The following is an 18,032-nucleotide window of genomic DNA, read 5'->3' as shown; positions in this document are numbered from 1 at the left end:
AAGCCCTAAAGAACAAGAAACAAGGAAAACATATGAAAGAGTTACTATAAAAACAGAAGAGGAATGCTTCTTCCTTGAGAAAAGAGGAAGAGAAGAACAGAGTGGATAAAATGGAAGAATTACTGAGGGAGAAAAGAGGGAATCAGGAAATTCATATTAAATGGTATGGCCTTTTCAAAGAAGTAGGAGGTAAAACTATTTGATCAGGATAATAAGGGATGAGATATAGACTTTGAAAGATAATAAATTTACAAGATGTATTTTGTGGAATCAAGTAGAACACCTATTAGAATGAACAGGGCCAGGGATATAGCTCAGTGGCACAAGTGCCTGCCTGGCAAGTGCAAGGTCCTGAGTTCAATTCCTGGTACCAAAAAAAAAAAAAAAATTAGAATGAACAAAAATTCAATCCACAATATTGAATATCTGGCTGCAGTTGGGATGACCTCTTAGGAAACAAAAGGTATGGCCTCTTTCGGAGATGCTCCAGTGCCGGAACCTTTCCTGGAAGCGGGGCTGATGACCAGGGGCCTGCTGATCTGTTCTACAGATGTCATAACTATGGGGAATGGAGAAAGAACATCACTTCTCTGGGGGAGCAAGGCTTGGATGCTGGAGGGCCATTTTAAGAAAAGCTTGAAGATGTAATTGGGACTGCTCAGAGAACATTGACTATCCCAAGATGGAGTGAGCAGTAGAAGGACAAAGAATAGCATGATGATGATAGAAAGGAGTGGGAGAGAATATGGATGTGAATGTGCATGTAAGAAAGAGCAAGAAGAGAGAGAGGGACAGAGTGAGAAGATAGAGTAGGATGGAGAGAATTTAAATGAGTGGTAAATGGAGATAAATGTATGGGACGAGATACGAGGTGGTTGATAGCGATTATATTAGAGGGGTGGGGGAAGACCAGGAAGAGGAAATAAGCTGCTTGTACTCAGTGTAGAGCGAACCTGCCCCAAGCCTAGGGGTGGTGTGTGGCAGAGGCCCGTACATTTGCGAAGCCTGTTGCTTGTTGACGAACATCTCACCGTACCAGTAGAAAGGCTGACAGTCCAGGTTACTGGAATGAATTTTTGCAATATTTGGCAAAAAGGTTTCATGTCAGAATTTTCAGGCATACCTGAAGAAATAACATAGATCAGAAATACTTATCTGTAGGAGCCAGACACTCCATCTTGGGATAGTCAGTGATCTCTGAACAGTCCCAATTACATCTTCACGGGGATCCTTGGCTGATTCTACCATTTGCTACAATATAAAATAATCAGTACACAGATGGGAGCAATACAATTAAACAATATACCACTTCTCTATGCTTTGAGGAAAGCAGGTTATAGAATTTCAGGATTGGAAAGAATCTTACCAATTATATATCTCAACTTCCTTCTTGATAGACAGGGAACCTAAGGCTCAGGCTGACCAAAGGACACAGAAAGTCACACTGCCTGGTCTGTTTCATCATAATATTTGGCTTGGCCCCATTTAATAGAAGGCTTTCCTTGTCTTGAATATGGTTCTTCTCATAGTCACAGTGCATGCTTAGATAACATTGGTGACCACCCAGAGTAGACAACTTGTGACAAAGTGAAAAATCCCAAGGAATCTACATGAAATGTAGAACTTGGAGCATTGCGTGTGGCTTTGATATTCAGCTTCCTTACAAAAATATTATTTCTTATGGTTATGTGTTGCATTCTTTCTCTATTTTTTTAAAAGGGATTAAAATATCCAGGCATGCCAGACTTTGCACCAGATGAGCCAGGAAGAATCTTCTTGATGGATCTGAATGAGCCAGCCCCCAAGGCACAAGCACTAAAGATCAGTGATGGATTTGACACAGAGCTGTTTAACCCACATGGCATCAGTACTTTCATCAACAAAGGTAAAGCTTCGGTGAATAAGGATAAGGGGAGAAGAGCGACATAGAGACCATGCACCCTCTGCAACTCAGCACTAGTGTTAAAGACAGAGGGTGGGTGCTTGTACCATAAAATGTGTACAGTATTCATAACGGTATAAATTGACAACAGTATAAATGTGGATACAACATTTTTAAACATTCAGTTAAAGGAGAGAGACTAGTATTGAAGACTCCACTTGGTTTTCTCTTCTGTCTGTTTTTCCTTTTTTATTGGTATGTTTCACATGTACACAGTGATCCCATTCATTGTAGAGAGTTTGTACCTGTACATGATATATCTTGATTCTTTCCCACCCTAATCCTCTCCTCTCCCTTCAACCCCTCTTCCCCTCTTTATTTACAAAAGCCATGTTTCCATTTTTCTTCTATTTTCTTTTCCCCTTCGTTCTTTTTCTTCCCTCCCCTCCCTTGTTCCTCTTCTCATTTGAACATTTTCTTCCCATTTCCCAATATCTAGTATACATTTTGGTTCTTACTTACACTTTCAGTTTCTCATATCAGAGGAGCAACTTGATATTTACATGTGTGTGTCCAGTTTATTTCAGTGAAGAGTATGGCCTCGAGGTGCATCCATTTAGCTATAAATGTCTCAAGTTTATCCTTTATAGCAGAGTCCTACTCTATTGTATGAAAATACCACATCTTCTTTATCCATTCGTCTGTTAACAGGCGTTTGGGCTGATTCCAAGATGTAGCTATTACAAACTGTGCTGCTATAAATATGGGTGTGCATATATCTCTGTGTTATGATGCTTTAAATACTTTCAAGTAGATACCCAGCAGGGGAATAGCAGGGTTGAGTGGGACCTCTAATTCTAGTGTTTTGAGGAAGCTCCACACTGACTTCCACAGAGGCTGCACTAGTCTATATTCATACAACAGTGGAGAAGTGTTGCTTTTTCCCCACAGCCCCTCAAGCATTTGTTGTTTGATTTCTTGATGGTAGTCATTCTTTCTGGAGTAAGATAAAATCTCAGCATTGTTTTAATTTGTATCTTTCAAATGACCAATGATGTTGAACATTTTTTGATGTATTTATTTGCTACTTGTACTTCTTCACCTGGGAAGTGTCTATTCATTTCAGATGCCTACTTCTGGATTGGTTGTTTTTTGTTTTTTGTTTTTTGTTTTTTGTTTCTTTTTTGCGACAGGGTCTCGCTATGCAGTTTCAGGTTGGCCTTGAGCTCACTTTGTAGCCCAGGCTGGTCTCGAACTTACAGCAATCCTTCTGCCTCAGCCTCCCAAGTGCTGGGATTACAGGCACGTGCCACCACGCCTGGCTGGATTGTGTTCTTAAATTTGGGGGATCTGATATTTTGAGCTCTTCATATGTTCTAGATGTTAGCCCTTTGTCAAAAGAACAGCTGGCAAAAAGTTTTTCCCACTATGTGAGTTATCTCTTCACTCTGTTCATGATTTCTTTTGCTAAGCAAAAATTCTTCAGTAAGATGAGATCCCAGTTGTTGATTCTTTGTAATATTCCCCATGTGATCAGCATTTTGTTCAGAAAGTCTTTCCCTACACCTATGTCTTCAAGAGTTCTGCCTATTCTATCTTCCAATAGAGTTAGGGTTTCTGCTTTAATACTTAGGTTTTTGATTCATTTTTATTTTAGTATTTGGTGAGAGATATGAGTCTAGCTTTAATCTTTGGCATGCAGAGAACCAGTTTTTCAGCATCATTTATTAAAGAGGCTATTTTTCTTCCAGGACAGATATTTGGCCCCTTTGCCAAAGACGAAGTGGCTGAGTATGTTTCATATTGCTTATGTATCTTCTAATCTGTTCCACTGATCCTTGGGTCTGTTTTTTTTTGTTTGTTTGTTTTTTGTTTTTTTTTTTGCCAGTACCATGGTGTTTCTATCACAATAGCTTTGCAGTATAATTTCAAGTCAGTGATTGCAATGCCACTTTCCTTGCTTTTGGTGCCCAGAATTGCTTTTGATATTCTAGGTCTCTATTCTAGGTCAGTCCAAATGAATTTTAGGAATGTTTTCTTTAATTCTGTGAGGTGTACTGTTGATATTTTTACTAGAATTATTTTAAATCTGCATAGCAATTTTTAAAGTATGGCCATTTTCTCTACATTTGTTCTTTCTAAGAACAAGGGATATCTTTCCATTTTTTGATATCCTCTTCAATCTCTAAACTTTACCATAGTTTTCAATGTAAAAGTCTTTTACTTCCTTCATTAGATTGATTCCTAAGTATTTTTTGTGCTATTGTGAAAGGTGTTGTTTCCCTAATTTCTCTCTGAGTGTGTTGGTTGTATACAAGAATGGTATTCATTTTTGAGTGTTGACTCTGTATCCAGCTATGCTGTTGGAGTTGGTTATTAAATTAGAAGTCTTTTGGTGGAGTTTTTGGGGTATTCTATGTAGAGTATCATGTCATCACAAATAATGATAATTTAACTTTTCTTCCTATCTTTATTCCTTTTATTAGTTTCTTTTGTCTAATTGCTCTGGCTAATGTTTCCAAAACCATGTTGAACTTTTCTTTTTTTTTTTTTTTTTTTTGGTTTTTCTCCTGTACCAGGAACCGAACTCACGACCTTGCGCTTGCCAGGCAGGCGCTTTGCCTCTGAGCTAAATCCCCAGCTCCTCCAAAACCATGTTGAATAGGACTAGTGATAGTGGACATCCCTGTCTTACTCCTAATTCTAGAGTGAAGGTTTTAAATTTTTGACCATTTAAGATAGTGTTGGCTCTTGGTTTGTAATAAATGGCTTTTATCAGATGAGATAAAGACTATCTATTCCAATTTTCTGTAGAGTTTTTAATCATGAATGATTTCTGCATCTATTGAGCTGATCATACAATTTTTCATCCTTGGTTCTGTTGATATGGTGTTTTACATTTATTGATTTGTGTATGTTGAACCATTCCTACATCCCTGGAATGAATTCTACTTGGTCATGGTATATAATCTTCTTGATGATTAGTTGCATTCTGCTTGCCAGTATCTTACTGAGGATTTTTGCATCTATATTTGTTAGGGAGATTGGCCTGTAGCTCTATTTTTTGGTTGGATCCATGTCTGGTTTTGGTGTCAGGGTAATACTTGCTTCCCGGAATCAGTTTGAGAATATTGATTCCCTTTCAACTTCATTCAAGAGTTTGAGGGGCAGCAGCATTAGATCTTCTCTAAATTGCTCTATGGTCAGCTAATATGGATGGGATGATTTCATTTCCCCTGCATTTACTTAGGAGTATGTTATGGGATAATAGGCTGTCTATTTTGGAAAACATCCCATGTGAAGCTGGAAAGAATGTGTATTCTGATGTTGTAGAGTTGAGTTACTCTGTAAATATCTACTAAGTCCATTTGTCCACAGGTTTTGTTTAATTCTGATATTTCCTTGTTGATTTTTTGTCTAGTTGATCTATGTATTTGTGATAGTGGGGTATTAAAGTCCTCTACCACAATTGTGTTAGTGCTAATTTGATTTTTTTATGTCTATTAATATTTTTTTATGTAGTTGGATGCTCTGCTGTTTCATGCATATATATTTATGATTGTTATCTCTTCTTGGAACGATCCCATAACAAGTATGTAGTGACCTTCTTCATCTCTTTTGATCAGTTTTGACTTGAAGTTTACATTCTCTGCAGATATATTAGCTACACCTGCTTTTTTCTGGGTTTCTGTGGCATGGAGTATTGTTTTCCATCCTTTGACTTTTAGTCAATGAATTAAATGTGTTTGTAAAATGCAGTGTGTAGTTGGATCTTGCTTCTTGATCCATTCTGCCATGTTTCTCTTTTGTTTGGTGAGTTCAGACCATTTACATTGATGGTTATAATCAGTGTATTGGTTTATCTTTTTGGTGTTATTTTCCTATTGTTAATTCTATGTCTTTCCCTGGTGTTTAATTGCTTGCCCTTCCTAGTGGCTTCTTTCTATTGACATTTTTGTGTTTATGATCTCTAATATATCCTTCAGAGAACTGTGAAGAGTTGGTTTGGTGGTCATTAATTTCTTCAGTTGTTCTTTGTCATGAAACTATCTTATTTCTCCATTGATTTTGAAATATAGTTTTTTGGGGTACATCAATCTGGATTGATAATTGTTTTCTTTTATGGTTTGAAATACCCCACTTGAAACTCTCCTTGATTTGAGGGTTTGTGTTATGAAGCCTGTTGTGATTCTGAGGGACTTTCATTTATAGGTGATTTGTTTCTTTTCTGTAGCTGCTTTTAATATTCTGTTCTTCTCTTGAATTTCTGGAATCTTGATTACTATATGCCTTGGTATAGATTTGTTTTGGACATGGCCATTTGGAGTTCTATATGCTTCATTTACTTGTATGTCAAATTCTTTATCTATGTTTGGGAAGTTTCCTTCCATTATTTCTGTGAAGAGGTTTTTTATAGCTTTTGCACTGTCTTCAGCTTTCTCACTAACTCCAGTCAAACTTATGTTGTTTCTCTTTGCTTCATCTTGTGCTGTTGAACTGATATTTCATTTTCTCTTGCTATTTTAAGGTATCTTTCCTTTTGCAGTCACTAGTTGAAATCATATCTTCTAGATCTGATATTCTATTCTCACTTTCATTCAGTCTGCTATGTATACTTTTAATGGAGTTTTTAATCTCCTGGATTTCTGAATCTGTTGCATTTCTTTCTTATATTGCGCAGGCATAGTTTCCATCATTTTCCTGAGATCTTCTTTGTTTTTATCTGTATCTGCTTTAATGTCTTTCATTTTGATCATCTTTTTTTTATACCTTAGAGATTATTTTTTCTATAGCTTCTTCCATTTGTTTTTCATTTCTGTTGCTACCATTTCAGAAAGTTGCAGTGGTTGGCTTCCAATTTTTTCTCTTTCATTTTGCTCTTGAATTTTCCTGTTTGGGCTGGGGGTCTGGAGTTGAATTTTGCTTCTTCCTCTTGTCATTTTCTATTTTCCATTTTTTATTTTATTTTGTTTTCTCTGTTGATGCTTGTAGATTTCTTGTGGTATATAGCTTCATCCCTGATATTGAGGCTTCCCTAGGAAATATCTATTCCTCCAGGATGTCTTCCAGATGTAGGAGGTTCTTGGTCTTTGTGTCTATCCCAAGTACCTACCTTCCCAATATATTAGGAGTAAGAAGTTGCTATCTATTTGGCTCAGGATCAAGTCCTTTGATACTGAACTACATTGGTGGTTATGATCCCTTACAATCACAATGTTGTCATACAGGGCAGAAAAACTGATTGACAGGTATGACATCCCGGCTAAAGTCGTGCAGTTAGCAATAACAATAATCTCAAGCACATCCTGGCTAATGACACACTGTGGTAACTATTAGCCTGAAACTTAACTGTAGGAGCCAATTCTACAGTTATATAACAAACTCCAATTTATACCAGGAACTTGTCCCCTTTGTGGAATGATTTTACCCTGTTAGGAAGGAGAGGGTTAAGTAGGATTACAGCAGGCTAGGGAGGTAAATGAGGTCAAATACAGTAGGAGCAAGGCTGGAGGGCAAAGAGTGATCACCTCAATTTTGAGAAATTGTAGGATGTAAGATGGAAAAGATGGAAGAAAAAGCCAAGGAGTATTGAAGTGAACCACAAAGAGAAGAGACAATGTTTACTCACATGAAAGTATCAAAATCAAGTGAGATAGTTGATGAAAGCAACAAAAAGGATGGGTAGAAGAAAACAAAAAGAAATATAAGAAATGTAAGTCATGAAAGAAAGAAAATAGAGAGAAAACAAAGAAACAAAAATAACCACAAAGAAAAACAAAAAATAAAACAAGACAAAACAAAATTTAAAAAACCAAACAGAGAGGAAAAGGAAAGCTAATCAGACAAACAGAAAAAAGTAAAAATAGTAAAATTCTTCTGGTGTCTACAATCCTTTGGTTGGTCTTAGCCAGATCCCAAAAATGTGTACTCCAACCAAGTTTGCCATGGGATTTGTGCTAGTTATGGGGCTGATCTCCACCTCTGGATGTGGGGGCTAAGACTGGTCCTCTGCTGCTGGAGTTCTCCTTGAGTCTTCTAGGAAAAAAAAAAAAAAAAAAAGGCAGCCCTTCCTGCCTGCTTCTATTCTGCATGTCTGTGTGCTGAAGCACAGCACTAGTTCACCTGACTTAACTGCTGGCTCATATTCTCACTGCTGCTTTAGACTTTTCCATGCCATTAGTCCTGCCTGAGATGGGCCAGAGTGTGTACCCTGACCAAAGTTTTGCTGGGGCACTGGCATTCCCACTTGGGCTGGGCCTCTAAGAGCTTTTAATATTCTGCTCTTCTTCTGAATTTCTGGAACCTTGACTATTATATGTCTTGGTGTAGATTTTTTGGTCATGGCTAATTGGAGTTCTATATACTTTACTTAACTTTAAGTCAAATTCTTTTTCCATGCTTGGAAAATTTTCTGCCATTACTTCTGTTAACAGGTTTTAAATGTTATTTTGGCTATCTCCTGCTTTTTCATGGACTCTAGTCAATCTTATGTTCTTCTTTGCATCATCATCTTGCAAATGTTAGATTGATTTTTCGTAGTCCCTTGCTAATTTTAAGAAGTCTTTCTTTTTGTGATCACTAACTACAATCTTGTCTTTTAGTTTTCATAATCTATCCTCACTTTGGTTCATTCTGCTGCATATACTTTCAACAGAATTTTTATTCTCCTGGATATCTGTTTGAATTTGTTTCATGGATTCCATTTATTTCCTATGTTGGGTATTCACGGCTTCCATCATTTCCCTAAGCTCCTCTATTTTTTTAATCTGTGTCTATTCTAGATTCTACTCTGCTACTAGAATCTACTCTAGATTCAAGACCTTTGTTATGATCATCATCTCTTTTTTTAATTGAGAAATTATTTCTGATCTTGTTTTTTCTATATCCTCATTCATCTGTTTTGTTACTTCTGCTGCTACCATTTCAGAAAAATGATGTGGGTGGCTTCTGATTTCCTCCACCTCATTGTTCACTGGTCTTGTCCTTGGTGGGCTGGAGGTCTGGGTTTGCATCTTGCTCCTATGTCTTGTTATTTTCTTTTCTTTTTTAAAAATTTGTTTTTTTGTGTTAATACTTGTGCATTGCTTATGGTAGGTAGCTTCATTACTAGTATTGAGGTCTCCCTAGGAGATGACTATACTTCAGAGATGTATTCTAGGTGTAGCTGGCTCTTGACCTTTGAGTCTGTCCCAAGATCCTACCTTCCCAATTTATTAGGCAGGAGAAGTTGCTATCTTTTTGGCCCAGGATCCACTTCTTTTGTTCTGTGCTATGGTAATCATTATGACCACAGACCATCACAGTGTTGTCATACAAAGAAGAACAACTGATCACAAGTATGACACCTTCACTCATGTAGTACAATCAACAGAAACAATAGCATCAAGCACAGCCTAGAAACTTACAAACTGTGGTAACTATTAATTGGTACGGTTAACCACAGGAGCAAAATCTATAGCTATATATCAAAATCTAATACAAACTGTGAACTGGTCTGCAGTGAATTTCCCTTTTAGTAGAGTGATTTTACCCTGGGGGTGGTATTTAAGAGAAATAAGGAAGAAAATAGAGAGATAAATGCAGAGAAAGTTATTAAAAGCAAGGCTTAAAGGACAAAGGAAGATCTTCCAATCTTTGGGAAACTGGAGAAGAAGACAAGAGAGAAAAAATGAGACAGATGGTAAAAGATCAAAGTGAACCAGAAAAAACTAGAGATAATGTTCATTCACAGGCAAAAAATAAAAAAATACAATCAAGAGAAGAATAAAAAGCAACAAGCACAACAGAACAATATAAAAAAACAACAAAAATAAAAACCTCAACAATAACAACAAATAAAAGACAGAATTTCTCTGACCACAACTTTCTGACCAGAATTTCACTTACCAAGTCTGTAGCTATCCTCTCGTGTCCACAGTTCTGTGGAAGTGTTTAAGTCCGAGCTAAAATCTGCTGCGTCAGATTTACTCTCTCAGTTCCACAAAACTTACAGGCTGATCTTGCCATCTGGCTGTGGGTGTTGGAGCCTGAGTCTTCAGCCACTAACTCTGGGTGTTCCTCAGAGGCTGCCCCTGTATGTCTCAGCTGCTGTTGCCCAAGGCTGCTCTGAGCCCGTGTTCAACTTACCCCTTCTGGCTCTTGCACAGCCTCCTCTATTCCACTGCACCAGCATGTTTTCCCACTCCCTTGTGCTGTGGAAGAGGAGCTGCTGCAGTCAGACTCACTACCTGCACCACCACAGTCCCTCTCCATGGTTGCTACTCTCTCTAGAGGTCCGTGTAGCTGCTAGGGTGCAGCACACAGCACTGAATGCCCTGCTCCACTGGCGTGTTTCTGCCTGGAGGGCTCTGGGCTTGCTCACTCTCCGTGTGACCCTCTCACATGTGAGCTGGGTATATGAGTTCAATATTGATGGCTCCCAACTCAGTCAGCTGTTGCTTTTTATCTTTTCATAGTCTGAGAACAAACTGGCAGACAGTCACAGGGGTAGAAGCTTCCTGGTGACTTGCCCCTTTGTGTCTCCACTTTCCTTCTTATTTGACAGTCATAACCTGTTTGAATACTGCTCTTAGAAATATAACATATAAAGTAAAGGCCCTTTGAAAAAACATGCGACATTAAAAAACATAAAGACATCCAGAAAAATAAATTGGACTTAGGTAAATTAAAAGTTTTTGTACCTCACAAACATCTGGAGAATGTGCAAAGATCCAAAGATAAACAATGTTACTTGCAAGATAATGTATCTTGTAAAAGGCTTATATCCATCTTATAGAAATGAGTTTCACAATTCAGCAATAAGACGAATAACTCAAATTACAAGTAGACAGGGATCTGGATAGACATTTCCCCTAAAAAAGTATATAAGTGGCCAAAAAGCACATGAAAAGAGGGTCACCACCTTTAGCCTTTCAAGAAATCAAATTCAGAATTGAAATCAGTTACTTTTTCTTATCCGCTATGATGACAGTAATAAAAAATTTAAGCCAGAATGTGGAGAAATTGGAGCCATTTTGCTTTGCTGGTGAAGTTGTGGAAGGGTGTGGCCACACTGGAAAGCAGGCTGGCTGTTCCTCGACCCTGTCAATCAGAATTATCATGTGACTCAGCAACTCGGCTCTTTGGTTTGTGCTCAATAGAATTAGAAACACATTCACAGAATTTGTGTACAAATGTTCATAGCAGCATGAACCCTAATACCCAGGTCCTCATCAACCAATGAATGCATAAAATAAATGGGGGTGTATTTATACAATAAAATATTATTTGGCAAAAAAAGTGCATTCTTAAAATTCTCCACGTTGCTCCCACTACTCTGAGAATACCCTCCAAATCTCCAGAATGATGTGGGTGCTTTCTGTGCCCTTTCTGGCATCTGTATGCTCTCTCCAACATAGAGTAGATGCACTTTGCAAATGCTATGCTAAGTGAAGTCATTTTGTCACTGAAGGTCACATATTATGTAATTCCATCTATATAAAGTGTCCAGCATAGGCAGATTGATGGAGACAGAAAACATACTGATGACTGGCAGAGGGGGAAGGAGTGGGGAGTGACAGCAAGTAGAGATGTGATTTCCTTTTGGGGTTATGAAAATATTCTGAGACTAGGTAGTACTATAGTTGCACAATTCTGAGTGCCTACTAAAACTCGCTAAATTTTATATTTTGATTGTATAGGAATTTTATCTCAAATCACTATTATAAAAGCATAACATTATAAACACGTTGGCTTTCTTTTGGTTTTTTGAGAAGGGGTTTTGCTGTGTAATTTAGGCTGGCCCTGAATTCACTGGGTACTCCAGGTTGGCCTTGAACTCATGGCAAGCCCCGTGCCTCAGCTTCCTGAGTATACTGGAATTACAGGCATATGCTCTCATGCCCAGCTATATACACTTTTAAAACAAAAATTTCCAATGTTATTTTTTGCTTGTTCATAGCTCACAATTTCAAGCTAATTTAATAGACCACTATAAAATATGTCAGAAAATGAATATAATGAAATCTCACTAGTAATAGCTACATGAAATTGAACTGAAATGCAATTTTTTAAAAAAAGGTTTTAACGTTTCCAAATACATAGTGGAGTTACAATGTATTGGCAAGTAGAAATTTGGTGGGGGTGGGTTTTGGACAACAAAGAATGATTAAAAATTATTTCTACACACTTATCTAGGAGATCTTTGTCCAGTTCCTTTGATCTGTGCTAACATAGATCTGTTCATTTTTAAATAAATGAATACCTTTTAAAAATGCCTGGATACTATTCTATTAAATAGTTCCAGTACTCCACTGAAATCTTATATACACTCTTTATTTGCTTAGCAAGACTTGCTTTAAAAAAGAATTGTGCCTGGCAATTTTGTATTTCTTGATAGATTACAAAGAATTTCCATGCCTTGTAATTTGTTCATTCCTTACAATTAAACTCTGGACCCAAACTTGAAATTTTTCCTTTCTTTGACCCATTCAGTCAACTCATTATAATGTTTTGGTCAAATCATCTTTCAAATACATTGGCAATCTATCCACTTCTCCCTACCCAACTGCTACTGCTTCAGTCCAAGCCTCCAGCTTGGCTTTCCTGGATTCTGCATTGGACCCCAAACTTGCCTTTTTAAAATATATTGGCACAATCCATTTTCTTTTTTTTTTTTTTTTTTTTTTTCCTTTTTGTCTTTTTGAGGCAAGGTCTCACTATGCAGTTCAGATTGGCCTCGAACTCACTTTGTAGCCCAGGCTGGCCTCAAACTCACAGAGATCCTCCTGCCTCAGCCTCCCAAATGCTGCCACAATCCATTTTCATGGCAAGAATTACTTGCATCACATCTGAGTACGCTGCTACCTTCTTAAAATTCTCCAGATTGCTCCCATTACTCTGAGAATAACCCCCAAATCTCCAGAATGATGTGGGCACTCTCTGTACTGTTTCTGGCATCTGTGTGTTCTCTCCATGATCCTTGGACCACCTCCACCGGGCATTCTGGACCAGCCACACTGGATATCTTTTATTTCTACAAATTGTCTCATTTTTCAAAATCTGTTCATCTGCTGTTCCTGCTGCCTGGAATATCTTTCCATCACTTTTGACTGATTCATCTTCGTCATTCAGGCTTCCGCTAAATACCACCTGTTGCGAGAACCTTTCCGCCATCTTGATTCAGGTTATGTACCTCATTAAATCTCTTCTCAGTGTACTTCTTCTTGTAGAAAAATCATCAAAAAGGATAATTTTTTGAATGTCAAAAGATACCAACCTTTATTCTGTTTCCTGTTACTGCTCTGTAACAGGAAAGCTCTTCCCACTGTGTAAGCCCACTGTGGATATCCGTAGTGGGTATCCCATAATGGATACCCTTTGAACATGTGTTAAGTGAATAAGTAGCAGACAGGTACAGCGGATGTTAATCCTCAAATTCAGAGACAGAGAAAATGGACTTAAGAGCAATGCAGTGAAGTGTGATTTCTTTTCTGTTGTTAGTAAATGGGCAATCCTGAGGAATGCAGGTGATCTCCCTTGTAATTCTAGGTCTTTTATTGGGGTAAGATTAGGGTTCCAAGTTCTATTTATGTCATTTCTATTTATTTATCTTGCAGTACTGGAGATTAAACCCAGGGACTTCTCACGCTAAGCAAGCCCTCTGCTACTGAATCACACCCTTCCAGCCCCAAACTCTATAGGATTCAAAAGCCACAATTTTATTTATTTATCTATTTTTGCCTGCACTGTACTGGACATAGGATGCCCCATGGAAGAAAGTGTGAAAAGTGATCAGATTATCCTGGAGCTGTCTCACTTCACAGAATAGAGTTAGAGCTGCAAGTATTTGGGAGGTGGTTTTGATTCGTTTCTGGATGTGACTGGTGTAAGGATTAACTCTCAGTCTAATCAGGCTTCCATCACTTGAGTAGGTATGATGGCAACCTATTTTATGTCTTTATTTGTCACCTTCCTTAACATATAACTGATTTATAAAGGTACAGCATAAGCATAGAAGGGGTAAAACCAGCTAGACAGCGTGAACAATTATTCGTATCATGTCTAATGAAAGAGCATCGTGTTAAAAGGCTGTTCCACCCCCATTCGGCTTTCAAAGCTCTGGGCCCAGAAACACAGCTGGGTTTGACTCATCTGCGAGGGGCCCCCTTTGTGAGAGGGCAGCAAAGAGTCCAATGTGTTCTGGCATCCCTGAGTAGAAAGTTTGCATGGCAGGGCTTGGTTTGCCTCCTCACATGTCTGGAAATCACATCGAGGGACACAATGAGGACAACAGACACAGAACCAGTCCAACAGAGACTTGAGAATGGGCCCAGGCCCTTTGGAGCTCCAGAGCTCGTCAGACTGGATCTCCTGACAAGTCTGAAAACAGTAGTCTGAGAGGCCAGCTTGCTCACCTCTACCCCGTTCACAGCAGTTCATATTCTGGTATGAAAAGTGGTAGGCAAGCGTGCTTGAGGTCAGTGACACCCACAATTGGCTAGGACTTTTTTGTCCTTTGCACTCATACTTACATTCTGTGTCCCCTGGATTCATTAAATATTGTTATTGCGACCTCAGGTCATTGACTTGTGCCAGAAGTTTGTTGTCCGCTTGGCAAATGCTGCTTATTTTAAGATATACACGTCCTTGACACTTCTTCAACTTGTGTTGTCATGTCAACTGTTGTCAGGCATACAAAAATTTTTCAGCAATGTTTTGTTTGCTCGCACCTACTTGTGGAAGGATTGTCTGGGGAAACCACATCCGTGTGTGTGTGTGTGTCTGTGTGTGTGTGTGTGCACCTTTGTGGTTCCGCATTTTCTTTTTAGAGAGAATGCGAAGATGAGGCTGAAGAGATCTTTTACTGAACAAACATCTGTGCTTGGCCTTGCCCCTTGGAAGTGGTGAAATTGCTTTGTCACTTCTGTTTGCATTTCAGTTTCCGCAATAAAATAGGAACACTGGCATTTGACTTAATAATCCATCGGGTGGACTCTGAGGGCCAAATGCAAAATGTCTGAAGAACACCCTCTCTGCGGGTGCAGAGGTGCACTGCTGCAGTCCCATCTGCCAAGGATACTGAGGCAGGAGGTTCTTCCAGGCCCAGGAGTCTGAGACTAGCCAGAGCGTTATAGTGAGACTCAGTCTCAAAACAAAGCCAAAAGCCTTAGAGGTGACTAAGTATTTCGAAAAGTCTGATAATAGTTGCAATGGAAGTAAACTTCTTGAAAATGATCCTTTTTCTGTTCAGAAGGCACTGTGTACCTTTATGTGGTGAATCACCCTCACATGGAGTCCACCGTGGAGATATTTAAATTTGAAGAACAGCAACGATCTCTTGTACACCTGAAAACTATAAAACATGAACTTCTCAAAAGGTATGGAATTAAAGCATTGTGTACTTTTATTTATTTTGCACCACCGCTGTGTGCTTTTTTCCCTTGGGTCAGCAGGCTTTCTTAAACTTGTTGTTTTGCAGCATTTTTTTCTAAAGCTTTCTAAAGATTCCCATAGTGACTCTACCCGGCACCTCACCAGAAATTACTGTGTTTAGCACTGAATATCCCTATATTTTCCAACTTTTTGAAAGCATTTTAATCCCATAAAGGCGCTCAATTAGCTTCCCAGCTCTAATTTCATCTTCTTTGCCAGGGCAATTCAATACCTACTATCGGGCTGTCTTTAAACACCTACTCCCTTTTCTAATAGTATTCCGGGAGCCTCACCCACTAGGTGTTAAACCAGCCTCCAAAAGGGCCATTTCTTTGTTCAATAAGAGGTTGTTTTAAATAGAATTTGATAAAGCTCACAGGCACTTATAAGAATTACATTTATTAAATGTTGACTATGTATCAGGCACGATGCCAAAATCCTTACTTTAACTTTATTTTCATAATAGTCTTTAGTAATAGCCCTGAGTAAATTGAGCCCAAGAAGTTTTGGACTAGGTAACTTTCCCAAAATGTGTAACAGGCACGACCATTATGTAAACCTGAATCCATCTGAATTAAAAGATGAGCTCCCACTTACAAATGCTTTGTTTCCATTGTTTCCTTCTTTTCTCATTTTTTTCCTCCCCTTCCCCCTCCGATCCCCTTCCCATTTGAACATTTCACTGTATCTGTTATACATTTTGGTCCTTATTTACACTTTCAGTTTCTCACACCAGAGAAACAATGTGAGAAGAACGGTTGAAAGGAGGATAGAGGGATGGGGAAAAAAGAATAATCTAGATACATCCAGGTACAAATTCCCTGTGATGAGCGTGATCATTACGTATATTTAAAATGTACCAATAAATTTAATTTTTTTAAAAATGTGTTTTTTAAAAATAATGAGCTGCCAGTTGCAAGGATGAGCATTTTTCTTACTGCTTCCAGAAAAAAATAGTAAGGTTTTTAGTGGATAAGCTGCCCATTTCCAGTCTGTAGCAAACAATGATAATTTTGTCTGTTATAAAATAGGCTCGACATTCCAGAGCTAGTTCAGAAATAGTACAGGTTGCCTTTTCCATAGGGAAGAAAACGAAAGAAGCTCATCGCCTTTGTTCTCTTTTTCAACATTACTTTGAATTTCTTGCTGTCACATTTGAGGGCAACAGAAGCAGAGGGCACAAGAAGCAAGAGTGTTGAGGATACTGAACTTTTCCCATAATGCACTGGTTTGGTTTCGGAGGCCACAGTGGACTAGGATTGCCAGAGGATTCCTAGCAAGCTGTGGACAAGTCACTTCAGGTGTGCCTCAGTTTCCTGAGTGACATGAAGATTCTCTCATTGACTTGACTTGCCAGTGAGAAGAAAATCATTTTTACGAAAAGATCCCTAAAAGGCACAGCCTGAAGGAAAGCCTGATAAGTGATCAGTTTATTAGATAGTTCAGTCCCAAGAAGCAGAAATCAGAGACCATCCTGAAACAGGGGAGGAGCAACATTATGAGTTGAATTATGTCCTGCAAAAAGATACATTGAGATTTCAACCCCTATGCTTCAGAGTATGACCTTACTTAGAAATAGGGCCATTGCTTATATCATTAAAGATGGAGTCATAGTAGAGTAGGATACATTCTTAATCCACTATAGCTGGTGTCCCTAGAAGAAGACATATGTTAAGGCAGAGTAATGTGTGGTGAGGAGTCCTGCCATGACAGTGACATTTCTATAAGCCAATGAATGCCCCAGGCTACCAGCTGCCGGAAAAGCCACATAAAGATGCTCCCACCGAACTTTCAGAGGGAATGTGTCCTTGCTAACATCTTAAATTCAGACTCCTGGCCTCCAGAACTCTGAGACAATAATTTTTGCTCTTTCAAGCCATACAGTCGGTGATACCTTGCTATGGCAGCCGTAGGAAACTCATACATGCAGAAATCCATACCAAAAGTATTAACAGGCCAGCTGCTCCTAAGTGCATTTGACAGCATGAACTCATGGAATTGTCTTCCAGTCAGCTGCATAATCCTCATTTCAGAACAATCTGACTGTGATAAAGAAGAGTTTAATCCGTTGCCCTATCTCCTGTTAACCAAAGGTTGGCACAAGGACCCTTAATCTCTGCTACTTTCCTGGCTATATATGTACAAGTTAAATCTGGTGGTATCTTGTGCTTTGATGTTGACCTGAAAGTCTAGAATGGGGCTGAGTGAGGTAAGGCACTGCGTGGTGGCACCTGTAGGGAACAGAGGGAGCTGAAACAGGATAGGGAGGGACAGAGAAATCTAAGGAGGAGCTGGAAGGCTGCCTGCCATGCACATTGAGCAAGCGTGTACAACAGGCAGAACAGAATGCTGGGAAACACATCGTGAGAGAATTTAACTCGCAGTGTAAGGCAAGAGTTTGGGGATGGAGGAACGCTTAAACTGGGGCATGAGAGGCACATAGCGCATGACTCTGGGGACATCATTGTATATCAGAATCTCAAAGTATTTCCCAGTTCCTCCAGTTTTCCTCTCCTAAAATTTATTCTAAAAATCTTTCATCTTCCTGTACATTTGCCGTCAATTTTTCTTGTTCAAAATGGAAGTGACTTTTTTTTTATGGATTGTAAGAACTTAAAAACTTGCTTCATTTAAAGATCTTGGTGGTAGCTGGGAGCAGTGGTATGGGTGTAGCACAGCTACTTGGGGGCTGAGGCAGGAGGAACACTTGAGACCAGAAGTTTGAGGCCAGCCTGGA

General features: G+C 38.9%; 1 protein-coding gene across 1 annotated transcript in view; it reads left to right on the top strand.

Moving 5' to 3' along the window:
• Nucleotides 1–18,032, top strand: part of Pon3 (paraoxonase 3) — a 38,035-nt gene that overhangs the window by 13,829 nt on the left and 6,174 nt on the right. The window contains exons 4-5 of the mRNA XM_005388063.2: nt 1,720–1,885; nt 15,114–15,240. Coding sequence (XP_005388120.1) covers nt 1,720–1,885; nt 15,114–15,240 — 293 coding nt within the window. The remainder of the gene's footprint in view (nt 1–1,719; nt 1,886–15,113; nt 15,241–18,032) is intronic.

This window comes from Chinchilla lanigera, unplaced genomic scaffold (assembly GCF_000276665.1).
Source record: "Chinchilla lanigera isolate Chin_1 unplaced genomic scaffold, ChiLan1.0 scaffold00031, whole genome shotgun sequence".
NCBI lineage: Eukaryota > Metazoa > Chordata > Mammalia > Rodentia > Chinchillidae > Chinchilla > Chinchilla lanigera.
This window is presented reverse-complemented; position numbering and strand designations above follow the sequence as displayed.